Source organism: Chelonia mydas, chromosome 13 (genome assembly GCF_015237465.2).
Source record: "Chelonia mydas isolate rCheMyd1 chromosome 13, rCheMyd1.pri.v2, whole genome shotgun sequence".
Taxonomy (NCBI): Eukaryota; Metazoa; Chordata; order Testudines; family Cheloniidae; genus Chelonia; species Chelonia mydas.
In genome coordinates this window covers 39928130-39942932 of record NC_051253.2, presented here as the reverse complement: position 1 = coordinate 39942932, position 14803 = coordinate 39928130, and the positions used below count along the sequence as shown (strand labels likewise).

The 14803-nt window shown below is 68.1% G+C and overlaps 2 protein-coding genes across 2 annotated transcripts; one reads left to right on the top strand and one right to left on the bottom strand.

Moving 5' to 3' along the window:
* Positions 1-1538: 1538 nt before the first annotated feature.
* PSMB11 (proteasome subunit beta 11) lies at positions 1539-3116 on the top strand. Its single transcript, XM_037877030.2, has one exon. It carries the CDS (start codon positions 1539-1541, stop codon positions 2337-2339), a length of 801 nt encoding a protein of 266 aa, XP_037732958.1. The 3' UTR covers positions 2340-3116.
* Positions 3117-4470: 1354 nt separating this feature from the next.
* CDH24 (cadherin 24) lies at positions 4471-14293 on the bottom strand. The gene is given in 13 exon segments (XM_037877120.2): positions 4471-5385; positions 5388-5728; positions 5983-6237; positions 6520-6634; positions 6743-6864; positions 7836-7972; positions 8267-8520; positions 9616-9797; positions 10358-10525; positions 11863-11982; positions 12068-12362; positions 12610-12887; positions 14169-14293. Coding segments are annotated over 12 exon segments (2274 nt in total). The 5' UTR covers positions 12814-12887; positions 14169-14293; the 3' UTR covers positions 4471-5304.
* Positions 14294-14803: the final 510 nt, after the last annotated feature.

Here is a 14803-nt window from a genome sequence, read left to right as displayed (position 1 = left end):
CACCTGAGAACCCTAGTGCAACCCCCCCTGCACACTCACTTGTCAGTTGGCAGCCTCTGGGGGCCAGTGTGCAAAGCCCCTTTGTGAATATGCAAACCACCTGGGAGTGTGCAACAGCCCACGTGAGTGTACAACCCCCCATTGTGAGTGCGCAACACCCTTTTGACTGCGCAACCCTTCTTTGCTGCATGTTTGTGCATCCCATCATGTGAGCATGCAAATCCCCCTTTGGGAGTGTGGAAACCATTTGGGAGTATGCAACCTGCCACATGAGTGTGCAAGCCCCCTTGATGAGTGTGCAAGCCCCTTTTGCAAATTGGTAAGCCCCTGGGTGTGTGCAACCCCCTTTGTGAGTGTGCAACACCCCCTTGACTGTGCAACCCCTCTTTGCCAGTGCACAACTCCCCCTTTTCATTTATGCAAACCCCTTTGTGTGCATGCAAATCTCTTGCTGGGTGTGAAAATCCCTTTGCAATATGCAGATCCCCTTGGGAGCCTATAAATTGCCCCATGAATGTGCAAGCTACTGTCTCTGTGTGCAACTCCCCCCCCCCCCCCTCCAGAGCATGCAACTCCCTCAACCCTTCTTGGAGAGGTGGGGGTGAAACAAAGCCCTGTGCTGGAGTCAGCTGCCCCTGATGTGCACGAAAATGCCTGGTGTGTAAGGGTGGCTCCTTGCCCGTCAACATGTGTGTGTAGAACCCCAACTCAAGTGTGCAAAATGCCTGGGGCTGGGCCAGCCCTGTTTGCACGGCAGCCAGTGGCTCCCTATGCAGGTGCAGCCCCCCTCTCAGGCTCCCCGTCTCTGTGTGCAAGCTACCCCTTGTGTGGACCAAAACACACCAGCCCCCCCATGCATGTGCACAATCCCCTCTGAGTGTGCAAAGTTCTCTGCCATGACCCATGTACAATTCCTCTGAGTGCCTCTCCACCCGGTTTGTACAGAACCCCTTGCACCTGGCCGTATGCCTTTGGGTGTGCCAAGGACCTGGGCACGTGGAAAGCAGATGGCAGGTGTGCCAATTCCCCCCTGACCCTCCAAACGCCTTGGGCATGCAAAGCCCCGCTGAGACCGTGCAAAAGTCCTTGTGCGAGTGCAAAGCCCCTTGTGCATGTGCAACCCCCTCCCCACCTCGGGTGTATGTGCTGCCACTCACCTCCTGAGCATGGAGACACCCCCATTTCGCCTGCGGCCCCCCAGCCCTGGTAGGTGTGGGGCGAGGGGTCCGGTGCTGTTACCTGACACATCCCCTGTGTGTCTCTCTCTGCCCCCAGCTCTGGGCAGGGGACGCGGCGTGGGGGTGGGGGGACGCCGGGCTGAGCAATGGAGCGTGACAGGAGCTGACAAGGCAGCGTCTGGGTGGGGGGGAATCAGAGACCGACAGGGGGGCTCCCTCCCGCCCAGCGCTGCTCCCCCTCCCCCCAACTCTCTCCTGCCCCAATGACACTGTCTCCCCTCCCCCCAGCAACATTCCCCTCCCCCGTCCCCCTATATTTGCTGGTACCCTCCCTCCCCGCCCCACTCTCCTGGCTGACCCATGGCTCTGCAGGACTTACTGTGCTGCCGGCCCCGCTCCCCGCCGCCCCCGTGGCCCCTGCCACCCCCCTGCCCGGTGCCTGCTGACACCCCCTGCCCCCTGCCCCACGGCACCACCACGCTGGCCTTCCGGCTGGCCCAGGGCGTGGTGGCAGCAGCTGACACCCGCTCGTCCTGCGGCACCTACGTGGCCTGCCCGGCCTCCCGCAAGGTGCTGCCCGTCCACGCCCGGCTGCTGGCCACCACCTCGGGGACCTCGGCCGACTGCGCCACGTGGCTGCGGGCCCTGCGCTGCCAGCTGGCCCTGCGGCGCCAGGAGGACGGGCGGGAGCCGGGCGTGGCCGAGGCAGCGGCGCTGCTGGCGGGCGGGCTGCGGGCGTGGCGGGGGCGCGGGCTGTGCGTGGCCGTGGCGCTTTGCGGCTGGGACCGCGCCGGCCCCGGCCTCTGGTACGTCTACAGCGACGGCACCCGCCTGCCCCTGGACGTGGTGGCCGTGGGCTCCGGCTCGCCCTACGCCTACGGGCTGCTGGACGGGGCCTACCGCCCTGACATGCCGCCCGCCGCCGCCTACGCCCTCGCCCGCCGCGCCGTGGCCCACGCCGCCCGCCGCGACGCCTACTCCGGGGGCTGCGTCGACGTCTTCCACGTGCGCCGGAGCGGCTGGGTCTGGGTGTCCCGCGGCGACGTGGGGGAGCTGGGGGGCCTGGCCCGGGCACTGGGGCCCACCGAGGAGGAGGAGGGAGCAGAGCAGACCAGTGTGGACCAGTATAAACCAGCAGGAACCAGCCTGGAGCATCATTAGCCCGTCTACACCAGGACAAACGGACTTGGAGCGTTATGAATCGGCGCGGACCAGCGCTCAGCAGCACGACGTAGCTTAGAGCAGCGCAAAGCAGCCGGGCACCGTGACTACAGCCGCCTTGGACCCACCCCGCTCCAGCAGCCCCGCGCCGGACCGGCATAACCCAGCCTGGCCTCCCGCGAAGCAGCCTGCCGGGCCCCCAGGGACCGCCCAAGCAGGGGAGCCCCGGGCGCAGGCGGCTGTGGCCGCAACTGGAATAAAGCAGCAGATGAGCAATAAACGCGGCTGTGGCCGGGCAGTGCGGTGTCTGGGGGCCGAGACGTATGGCGGGGGGGGGGGGTGTTCCATGTTTATCTCCCCATCTGGCACCAGCCCTCCATCCCCCGCCCCACGGCGCCCCCTGCAGGCGAGGCTGGGACTGGAGTAACTGGGAGCCCCACGCGCCTGGCTGCTGGGGGGTGTTATTCCAGCCATGCCCTGGGCATGTCACTCCCTGATCTGAACTGGGGTCCGGGGGCGGCAGGGTCTGGGCCCCCCCCGACTCCTCCTTCCGCTCGGCTGCTTCGCTCCCCCTCCGACTGCACTGCCCCACGGCCCTGCCACGCGGCCAGCTGCCCGACCCGTCTTTGTCCCTCCGTCCCTCGGTCCCTGCCCCACTCCTTCCGTCCCTGCCCCACTCCTTCCATCCAGCCCTGCTCCCTCCATCCCTGCCCCACTCCTTTCGTCCCTCGGTCCCTGCCCCACTCCTTCCGTCCAGTCCCGCTCCCTCCGTCCCTCTGTCCCTGCCCCACTCCTTCCATCCTGCCCCACTCCTTCCGTCCCTCTGTCCCTGCCCCACTCCTTCCGTCCACCCCCACTCCCTCCGTCCCTCTGTCCCTGCCCCACTCCTTCCATCCTGCCCCACTCCCTCCATCCCTCGGTCCCTGCCCCACTTCTTCCGTCCCTGCCCCACTCCTTCCATCCTGCCCCACTCCCTCCATCCCTCTGTCCCTGCCCCACTCCTTCCATCCTGCCCCACTCCCTCCATCCCTCTGTCCCTGCCCCACTCCTTCCATCCTGCCCCACTCCCTCCATCCCTCTGTCCCTGCCCCACTCCTTCCGTCCCTGCCCCACTCCTTCCGTCCAGCCCCACTCCCTCCGTCCCTCTGTCCCTGCCCCACTCCTTCCATCCTGCCCCACTCCTTCCGTCCCTCTGTCCCTGCCCCACTCCTTCCGTCCAGCCCCACTCCCTCCATCCCTCTGTCCCTGCCCCACTCCTTCCATCCTGCCCCACTCCCTCCATCCCTCTGTCCCTGCCCCACTTCTTCCGTCCCTTTGTCCCTGCCCCCTCCTTCCATCCTGCCCCACTCCCTCCGTCCCTCTGTCCCTGCCCCACTCCTTCCGTCCAGCCCCACTCCCTCCATCCCTCTGTCCCTGCCCCACTCCTTCCATCCTGCCCCACTCCCTCCATCCCTCTGTCCCTGCCCCACTTCTTCCGTCCCTCTGTCCCTGCCCCACTCCTTCCATCCTGCCCCACTCCCTCCATCCCTGCCCCACTTCCTCCATCCTGCCCCACTCCCTTCATCCCTCTGTCCCTGCCCCACTCCCTCCCTCCTGCTCTCATGTTGACCCGCCATCTCTCGCTCCCCTCTTTCCCCCATTGCTCTGCTCTGTCCCACCAGCCCCTGCTGACCCCCCTCCCCATCTTTCTGGGGGACCCCAGTGTTCAGGGGGGCCCCATTAGCAGGTCCTTCATGCTCCAGCAGAGCGGGGGGGGAAGGGCCAGCAGAGCAGTGCCCCCACCCTTCTTTGCTACTGTTGGGGGGGGGGGACCTGCTGGCCCCCCTCCCCTTCTCATTTACATAGAAATTAAATTGGAGACAAAGACACTTGGGCAGAACAGTCATTATAGCATCGCCCCCCGGGCCCTGCATGAACCCAGGAGTCCTGCCTCCCAACCCCTCCCCCAGCTCGAACCACCAGACCCCACTCCCCTCCCAGAGCCGGGAGGGAACCCAGGAGTTCTGGCTCCCAGCCCCTCCCGCCCACTCTAACCACCAGAGCCCACTCCCCTCCCAGAGCCGCAATGAGGCAGAGGTTTGTAGTTTACAAAATAAAGTGTTTATTAGGAAATTATAACATGGACACTTCCCCCTCTTCTCGAACACAATCGTACGTCCCTCCCACCCTACACAATGGCACCCCCCCCCCCCAGTATCCAGTGGGATTAAAAGTCCCAATGCAGAATCCAAGGGGGGTCAAGGGGGTCCGGTGGATCCAGGGGGTCTGGAAGATCAGGGGGGCAGGAGGATCTAGTGGATTTGGGGGGGCAGGGGTCTGGTGGATCAGGGAGGTTCCTAGATCTGTGGGGTCCAGCCCACGCCCTCATCCCCTGGGATTTCCTGGGGCTCTCCTGGCTGGGGGCAGCGGCAGGATGCGACGTTGGGGGTCTCAGCCTGATGGGGGGGCTGGATATGGCATTAATTGGGGGCGGGGGGTCACAGTCAGTCACAGTGGGCGAGCGGCCATGGGGGGGAACACAGGACAAATGCCGAGCTGGGGCGGGGGAGGCCGTGGGGCCGAAGCACTGAGAGGGGGCAAGGCGCAGCAGGGGAGGGGTGCGTGCCATGGCCATATGTAGCCACTCCCCCATGGCCCCGGCCATGCCCTGGGGGCTGAGAAGGGGGTGTGGCTGGAAGTGGGAGTGGCCTGCTTGGGGGCGTGGCCAGGAGAGTGTGTGGGCCTGCAGGAGTGGCCATGGCATGGCCTGGCGGTGGGCGTGGCCTCACTGGTGTGGCCAGGAGGTGGGCATGGCCTTGCTGGTATGACCTACAGGGAGGGGGGCGTGGCCTTGCAGGTGTGGCCGGGAAGTGGGCGTGGTCAAGTGGCATGCCCAGGGCATGGCTGGAGGTGGGTGTGGCCATACTGGCATGACCCAGAGGGAGGGGCGTGGCCTCTCAGGAGTGGCTGGGAGGTAGGCGTGGCCTCAGGCAGGCCCCTCTGGGCCCCCATAGAGCTCGGCCAGGGTGCGAAAGAGGGGCCCCCACTCACCAGGGTCGCCCCCTCCCCCTCGCTGCCCCCCCAGGAGGAGCCCAGGGGGCTGAGACTGCCGCAGGGCGTGTCCCCCCCCTCGTAGCCGTAGACCTGCAGCGAGTCGTAGGGGGGGGCCCGGGGGTCCGCGTCGGCCTGTCCCAGGCGGGCGGCGAGGCAGGCGGCCAGGCCGGGGGGGCCAGGGAGGGGTCCGGGGGCGGGTGGACGCTGCAGGGCAGCCATGTCGAAGGCCTGGGTGTCGGCCTCGCCCCCCCCCTCGTCGTCGTAGCTGATGATGTTCTCGCGCACCTCGCCCTCCTCCGCCGGCGCTGCCCGCGCCCCGCCCTTGGGGCACCCCCGGGCCAGGAGCCCTGCCAGCGCTGGGGGGGGAGAGGGGGGGTCAGTGCCGGGCCCCCAGAGCCCCTCCTACCCCAGCCATCCCTCCCCTATCCTGCCCCCAGCCCTCCCATACCCCCCTATCTGGGTGCCACCTGGCCCGTCCCCCCGGTTCCCCTCCTCCATCCATGCCTGCCTTGGGGCCCCCCGGGCCAGGAGCCCTGCCAGCACTGAGGGGGGGGTCAGTGCCGGGCCCCCAGAGCCCCTCCCCCATCCCGTCCCCCCACACCCCCCTCACCGAGCAGGCTGGTGCCGCAGCCCAGGATGGCCAGCAGGGCGGCAGTGCTGAGCCCGGGGGGGGCGCGGGCGGCGGGGGGGGGCTGGCAGGAGCGCAGGCTGCCATCGGGCCGGCACTGGCAGATGCTCAGCGTCAGGGTGGGGGTGCCCGTCAGGGGGGGACGTCCCCCATCCACCAGCTCCAGGGGCACCAGCAGGGGGGGCCCACCTGGGGGGGGCAGCCACGGGGCCCGGAGCAGGAGAGCAGCTGAACCATCTGGGGGGAGACACAGAGAGTAAGTGAGGGGGTTGGGGGAGGGGTGGTAAGCAGAGGGGGAGAGGGACAGCGTGGGGGACCAGGGGAGGAGTGGAGGAGTGGGGAAGTGGGGGGACCTTGGGAGGGCCGGGGACAGAGGACAGCTTGGGGGGCCAGAGGAGGGGGGGCAGCTAGCAGAGGTGAGGTGCGCAGGAATGAGGCGGGGCTGGCGGAGGGGTGGGGAGGGGGAGGGGGACAGCATGGGGGGCTGGGGGAGGAGGGGAAGTGGGGGGGCACTCTCACCCTCGTTGTCTCGCACAGTGATGTTGGGGGGCCCCAGCCCCGGGGGGGAGCGAATTGTCACCCGACTCCCGGCCCCACCGTCGTCCCGGTCCCGCGCCCAGATGGTCTGGATCAGCTGTGGGAGGAGAAGAGCGTGAACCCAGGCGTCCTGGCTCCCAGCCCCCACCCCCACTGCACCCCCATCGGCCCTGGCAGGGAGGGACCCAGGCATCCGGGCACTCACCTGGCCTGGCGCTGCGCCGTGACAGATGAAGGGCTCGGTCCCTGGTGCCAGCTGGGGCACGTTGTCGTTCACGTCCAGGGCGTGCACAGCCACAGGGACGGGCGCAGCCCACGCCGGGCTGTCTGGAGCAAGAGACGGGGAGGGGCACGCGGCCAGCACAGCCACGAGCGGGGACACGCCCGCCACGCGGAGACACGCCCGCCACGCAGAGACACGCCCGCCATGCGCAGACACGCCCGCCACGTGTGGAGACACACCCGCCACACATGGACACACCCGCCACACGCGGAGACACGCCCGCCACACGGGGACACGCCCACCACGCGCAGAGATACGCCCACCACGCACGGAGACACGCCCGCCACACGGGGACACGCCCGCCACGCGCGGAGACACTCCTGCCACACGTGGACACGCCCACCACGCACGGAGACACGCCCGCCACACGGGGTCATGCCCGCCACGCACGGGGACACGCCCACCACGCGCGGAGACACGCCCGCCACACACCGGGTAGCATGCCATGATCCACAGCAACACCAGCACACATGCCGCCAACACAGAACATGCAGCCCACGTGCAAAGCCCGTGTCAGTCCACACGCGGCCAACAGGTAACGATGCACAAGCCGTGCACGAGTCCCAAAGCATCAACAATATGCCACCACCACGCAAAGCCCACATGCAATCCAGGGCCAGCCACCAGCCAGCCAACACACAGCCCACACGCAAACCACAGCCAGAGCCGGGGCCACACGCAACCAACACGCAGCCCACGGGGCAGCCATGCCCGATACACAGCCACACGACGCACACACAGCCCACACACAGCCACAGGCCAAACACCAGGGAGAGTACGGAGTCCACACGCCACCGACACACAAAGAACACGCCAACAACATGCAAACACCACGCCACCAACACGCAGACACAGAGGGGGAGAAAAGGCTGGTGAATACATACTAAGGCAAACCAGAACTGTCAGCACCCCCTGCCCGGGCAGCTGCCCCCCACTGAGCCCCCACAGACCTCCCCCCCTCCCCCAGTGGTGTCAGCCCCCCTGGGCAGCCGCCTCCGGCTGGGCCCCCCCTTACCTAGTTCAGTGGCCACCACAGTTAGGTTGTGCCAGGCCAGCGTCTCCCTGTCGAGGGGCAGGGCCGTGCGGAGGGTCCCGTCCTGGGGGCTGATGCTGAAATACCGCCCGGGGTCTGAGTGGGGCAGGATGGAGTATCTGGGGGAGCAGCGAGAGATCGGGGGGGGTCAGGGAGCTCTCCCACGGCCAGCACCTCCCCGTGCCCCACGGCACCCCCTGCTGGGCACTCTCCCCACAGCTAGCGCCTCCCCGTGCCCCACGGCGCCCCTAGCTGGGAGCTTCCCCCTGGCCAGCACCTCCCCGTGCCCCACGGTGCCCCCTGCTGGGAGCTCCCCCCACAGCCACTGCCTCCCTGTGCCCCATGGTGCCTCCTGCTGGGAGCTCCCCCCATGGCCACCGCCCCCAGTGCCCTCTGCAGGGTGTGGCTGGTACCGGATGGCGCTGCTGGGTGTGTCCAGGTCGGAGGCTGTGATCTTCCCCACCACGGTGCCGGGGGGGCTGTCCTCGGGCACACCCAGCTGGTAGCTGGGCCGGGCGAAGGCTGGGGGCTCGGCCGCGTCCTCCACGGCCACATGCACGGTGGCCACGTCCTTGAAGGGCCCCTGGCGGATGTACAGTGGGTCAACCCACGTGTTGGCCGCCTCCACCCGCAGGGTGTACGCTGGGCGCTGCTCGAAGTCCAGCGGCTGGGGGAAGACGGGGTGGGGGGAAGAGGAGGGGGTTAGCAGTCGGTCTCGGGGGGAGATGGGGGTGTGACGAAGTGGGACTGTTCTTAATGTTCTCTCTGAATACGGTGTAGGTGCCTCAGTTTCCCCTATGCAGTTCTGAAGTATCTCGGGGGTGGGATAAGGGGGTGTGATTGCTGCAGAGCCCTAGTGAGCCAGCGTGATGCTGTCTGCACAGAGAATGGCCGACACCCCGTCTCCTGGCCACTGATGGCCTGGGGCCTCCCCTGCAAGGAGCCAACTGAAGGGTTTGGAGAACACAGAGATCAGGTGGCCTCCTAGCCCGGAAAAGAGACAAAGGCCAGAGGAGGGGCTGGAGAAATGGAGTTTGGAGCTGGCTGGGGAAATGGAGGGGGGCCCAGACGGGGCTCTGGCCTCCTTGGCCCCAAGATGGACCTGACTTCGGGCTCCTGTTTCCTGTACCTACAAGCTCTGTTTTGGACCCTGTTCCTGTCGTCTAAGAAACCTTCTGTGTTACCGGCTGGCTGAAAGTCCCGTTTGACAGCGGAGTCGGGGGGCAGGACCCTCTGGCTCCCCCAGGGCCCCGCCTGGGCGGACTCGCTGGGGGAAGCGCCCGGAGGGGCAGGGGAGGCTGAATGCTCCAGGGTCAGACCCAGGAAGGTGGAGCCGGGGGAGCTGTGTGTCCTGCAGACGGGCTGCGCCCAGAGAGGAGGCTCCCCAGAGTCCTGCCTGGCTTCGTCGGGAGCAGTCCCAGGCATCGCCCGGGCACCCCGTGACAGGGGGCGTCAGCCGCCGGGCTCAGGGGGAGAACGGGGGGGTTAGCAGTTGGCCCCGAGGGGAGGATCCCAGCCTGGGAAAGAGGGCATTGGGCAGCTGAATGGCAAAGGGACCCAGGCATCCAGGAAGAGGGGTAGGGAAAGGGGGCAGCAAGACACGTAGCCATGGAGGGCACAGCGGGACCCTGGTGTCCGGGCGGGATGGGTCTGGGTAGGTCGGCAGGACCTTGGGGCGGGGGGGCGGGTAGCTGGATGGGACCCCAGGGTCTAGGGAAGGGCAGGGGAGGCTCGCGGGGAGTCAGGCGTCCGGGTGGGGCACCTGGCTGATGGTGAGGAGGCCGTCCCGGCCCAGTGGGTCGGTGCTGATGGTGAAGGGCCCGTCCCCGTCCAGCAGCCGGTAGTGGAGCCTCGCGTTGTCCCCCTCGTCCGGATCGTGGGCCCGGAGCCGCCCCACGGGGGAGCCAGGCGGCAGCGTCTCCAGCACCGAGAACTGGTAAGAACCTGCCGGGGGGGCCGGGGGTCAGCCAGAGAGAGACGCCCCCCCAGGCAGCCTTGTGTCCCACAGCGCCCCCCACTGGGACCCCCCATAGCCAGCACCCCCGGCACCCCATAGCGCCCCTCCGCTGGGAGCCCTCCATAGCCAGCACCCCCCTGCACCCCATAGCGCCACTCTGCTGGGAGCCCGCACACACCCAGTGCCCCCCCCAGTAAACAGAAGGAAGGTGAAAGGGGGAGGGAAGGGGGAGTGAGGGGCGATGGGGGGGAGTTAAAGGCCAAAGGAGGGGCATGGGGCACAGCAGTTGTGGTTTCGGGGGTGGGGAGGTTGGGGAAATGGGGTGGGGGTAGAGAGGGTTGGGGGCACAGCAGCTTGGGGATTCAGGGTGGGGGGTGATATGTGAGGCTGGGTCCCGGGGCTGAGGGAGAAAAGGGGGCATGGGGTGGGGGGCAGGGGGCTGAGTACATGAGCAGGGCAGGAGAGGGAGTCAAGGGGTGTGGAGAAGGGGCAGGGGTGGCAGAGGGGCCACAGTGGACCCGGGGGGGGGGGGCAGTGGGTCTCTCACTCTGGGGGAACTTGGGTGGGTTGTCATTGACGTCGCTCAGGGTGACAGTGACAGTGACGCTCCCCGACAGCCCCCCGGCGTGGCCCCCCATGTCCTTGGCCTGGATCACCACCAGCAGCTCGGCCTGTGCCTCCCGGTCCATGTTGGGGATCGCGGTGCGCACCACGCCTGCCACGGGAGAGAGGGGGCAGTCAGAGACCAAGGGGGCAATGGACGGGTGGGTGGGTGGATGGGTGGATGGACAGAGGGACGGATGGAGGGATGGACGGTTGGACGGATGGACAGACAGACGGATGGAGGGACAGACAGGTGGATGGACAGAGGGATGGAGGAGGGATGGGTGGATGGAATAGACGGACCGAGGGATGGGTGGACGGATGGAGGGACGGGTGGACGGACGGACGGACAGACAGATGGAGGGATGAGTGGATGGACGGGTGGACGGACAGACGGATGGAGGGACGGGTGGATGAATGAAGGGATGGGTAGATGGAGGGATGGATGGACGGGTGGACGGACAGACGGATGGAGGGACAAGGGGACGGAGGGAGGGACGGGTGGACTGATGGACAGATGGGTGGAGGGACGGGTGGACGGACAGATGGACGGAGGGAGGGACGGGTGGATGGAGGGAGGGATGGACGGGTGGACGGACAGAGGGATGGAGGGACGGGTGGATGGATGGACGGATGAGTGGAAGAGGTGATGGATGGGTGGACGGACAGACGGATGGGTGGACGGAGGGAGGGATGGACGGATGGAGGGACGGGTGGACGGACAGACGGATGGAGGGACGGGTGGATGGAGGGAGGGATGAACGGGTGGACGGAGGGACAGGGGGACGGAGGGAGGGATGGGTGGACTGATGGACAGATGGGTGGAGGGACGGACAGACGGACGGAGGGATGGGTGGACGGATGGACGGATGAGTGGAAGAGGCGAGGGACGGGTGGACGGACAGACGGATGGGTGTACGGATGGAGGGACAGGTGGACAGACAGACGGACGGGTGGACGGAGGGAGGGACAGGTGGAGGGACGGGTGGATGGAGGGAGGGATGGACGGGTGGACGGACAGAGGGACGGAGGGACGGGTGGATGGATGGACGGATGAGTGGAAGAGGCGATGGATGGGTGGACGGACAGACGGACGGGTGGATGGATGGAGGGACGGGTGGACAGGCAGACGGACGGACGGACGGAGGGAGGGACGAACGGACAGAGGGAGGGACGGATGGGGAGATGGACGTATGCTCTGAGGGAGGACACTCAAAGACACGCAGATGGAGGCCACAGAAGCCATGAGCAGGGGCAGATGGGTTGGAGGGGGCAGGGGGGCACAGACACTCAGGGGATGGGAGATGGACACACTGGGGCCCCATATCACACCCCCCCCACTTCCTCCCCCGCAACCAACACCAACCCTACATGGCCCACCTGCATCCCAGCCCCCCAGCAGGCTTCACCCCGTCTCCCCCCACCTCTCTGGGCGGCGTCTGCCCATACCGGTCTGGGGGTCGACGGAGAAGAAGGGCAGCCCCTCCAGCACCGTGTACACCAGCTTGGCACTGTTCCCATAGCTCGGGTCATCGGCGTCCTGGGCCGTCACCTGGATCACGGGTGTCCCTGGGGGGAGAGCGCAGTGAGGGGGGTGGGCTGCGGGTCGGGAGCGAGGGGCACTGGCAGGCTGGCGCAGGGCGGGCGCACTCACCCACGTTGCTCATCTCGGGCACAGTGGCATGGTAGGGGCCGTGCGGGAAGACGGGCGGGTTGTCGTTGATGTCCTGCACTTTGATGATGAACTGGGAGGGCGGCTCCAGGGGCCGGTTCGAGGCCCGGTCCACGGCCTGGGCCAGCAGCGTGTACTGGGCCTTCTCCTCCCGGTCCAGGGTCTTGGTCACGTGCACGTTCCCCGTCCGCTCGTCGATCACAAACACCGTCCCGGCCCCTTCGCCCGTCAGCACATACTTGAACCGCCCCTCGCCCCGGTCCACGTCCGAGTGCAGCTGTGGGGAGAGGGGCGCATGGACCCAGGCGTCCGGGCTTGCAGCCCTCTGAAGGACCCGCTCCCTTCCCAGAGCCAGGCAGAGAACCCAGGAATCCTGGCTCCCAGCTCCACCCCCGCTCTAACCACTAGACCCCAGGCCTCATCCCTTCCAGAATACCCAGGTGTCCAGGCCCTCCCCATGCCCACGGGACCCAGATTTCCAGGCCCTCCCCCCACCCACGGGACCCAGGTGTTCGGGCGCTCACCCTGCCGATGAGGACAGGCTCGGGGCCGGCATACTCCTCGATGACGAAGAATTGGTTCCAGACCCAGCTACGTCGAGATCTCAGCAGGGGGCGCTCCCAGCCCTGGGTTGGGGCCCCCCGGGAGCCGGGCCAGGGGGGACCCAGGCGTCCGGCGCAGCCATAGCCCCCCAGCCAGGTCAGCAGGAGCCCCAGGATGCTGGGCATGTTGCCCACTCACGCCGCCTCCTGCGGGGGGCACTGCCCATGGGCCCCCGCCCAGCTACCCCATCGGGGGGCACCTGGAGGGACACGGGGCTCAGCTATGGAGGGAGACACCCTAGAGCCCCTCCCCCTCCAAGCACTGAGATGTCATAAAATCCACCGTGAGCAGGCGGGGGGGGGGGAGCACAAGGGGTGAGCAAAGGGGGCAGAGAAACCAACGTCCAGTGTGATGAGCTTCCAGGGCTCAGCAGAGAATCCAACAGAGCTGGGGGCTGTGGGTCGGGAGTGAGGAGCACCGGCAGAGCCGGGGGGGGCATTGCCGGGGGGGCAGGAGCTGAAGTCGGGAGTGAGAGGCACCGCAGAGCTGGGGGGGGGACAGAGCCGGGGGGGCAGGGGCTGCAGGTCGGGAGTGAGGGGCACCGGCAGATCTGGGGGGGGGACAGAGCCGGGGGGGCAGGGGCTGCAGGTCGGGAGTGAGGGGCACCGGCAGATCTCGGGGGGGACAGAGCCGGGGGGGCAGGGGCTGCAGGTCTGGAGTGAGGGCACCGGCAGATCTGGGGGGGGGGCAGAGCCGGGGGGGCAGGGGCTGCAGGTCTGGAGTGAGGGGCACCGGCAGATCGGGGGGGGGGCAGAGCCGGGGGGGCAGGGGCTGCAGGTCGGGAGTGAGGGGCACCGGCAGATCTGGGGGGGGGGCAGAGCCGGGGGGGCAGGGGCTGCAGGTCTGGAGTGAGGGCACCGTGGGTCTGGAGGCAGATTTACAGCCGGGCTGCGTGACCGAAATGGCTAATGAGGGTCGGAGCCGCTGGAGACAGACGGAGAAGATCCCCGCGCCCCCCCCCCCGCGTGTCCCCCCCGTGTCCCCTCCCCCGCCATTGCGATTGTCACAGTCAATATTTAATGTCTCCGGACGCGCCCGGCGGACAAAAGAAGGGGGGGAGCCGTTGCCCCCCCGGTTTCCCCCATCCCAGACACCCTATGGGGGGGGGGTTGGAGAGAGGAAAGGAGGAAGAGACAAGGGAGGAGAAACACAAACAGCTCCCAGCCTGCCCCCCCCCCCGACTCCGACCCCCCAGACTGGGCCCCACCTCCCGACTCCCCCCCAGTCCCTGGGCCCCCCCACCTCGATCTCCCGCATTTACCTCCCCGCGCTCTCCCAGAGCCCCAGGCCCCGCGCTCCCCACTTCCCCCCAGCCCAGGTCCCCTCACTGAGCCCCCGAGCTCCCCTGACCCCCCAATCCTCCCGCAGGTTCCCCCCCGGAGCTGAAGAGACACCAGGGGAATGTGGAAGTGGGGGAAGGAGATTCGGGGGACCCCCGTCCCCGCTCTCCAACACCCACAGACGCCCCCCAGGGACTTACCTGGGCCTGGGGGACCCTGGGTCGGTGGGGGGCGCGAGGGCAGGAACCGGGGCGGGGGGGACGGGAGAGGAGCGGGAGCCGCTGCCTGGACACGAGCGAAGGATGCGGAGACGGAGCTGAGTCCTGCCCCCCCGCACCCCTCCGCCCGCCTCCTTCCCTCCGGCCCCCCGAGCCGCCTGCTGCGGGGGAGAGATAAGAGCCCCCCCCAACCCTCTTCCGCGTCTTCCTCTGCCCCCCCAGCCCTGCTGGTGCCCCTCACTCCCAATCTGCAGCCCCCTGCCAGCCCAGCCCTGGGGCCCCCCCCGGTACCCCTCACTCCAGACCCGCAGCCCCTGCCAGCCCAGCCCTGGGGCCCCCCGCTGGTACCCCTCACCCCCGACCCTGCCAGCCCAGCCCTGGGGCCCCCCCGGTACCCCTCACTCCCGACCCTGCCAGCCCAGCCCTGGGGCCCCCCCCCGGTACCCCTCACTCCCGACCCTGCCAGCCCAGCCCTGGGGCCCCCCGCTGGTACCCCTCACTCCCGACCCTGCCAGCCCAGCCCTGGGGCCCCCCGCTGGTACCCCTCACTCCCGACCCTGTTAGCCCAGCCCTGGGGCCCCCCCCGGTACCCCTCACTCCCGACCCTGCCAGCCCAG

Coding starts and splice junctions, on each gene's coding strand:
- PSMB11 (XM_037877030.2), top strand. CDS start 1,539: ATGGCTCTGCAGGACTTACTGTGCTGCCGGCCCCGCTCCCCGCCGCCC.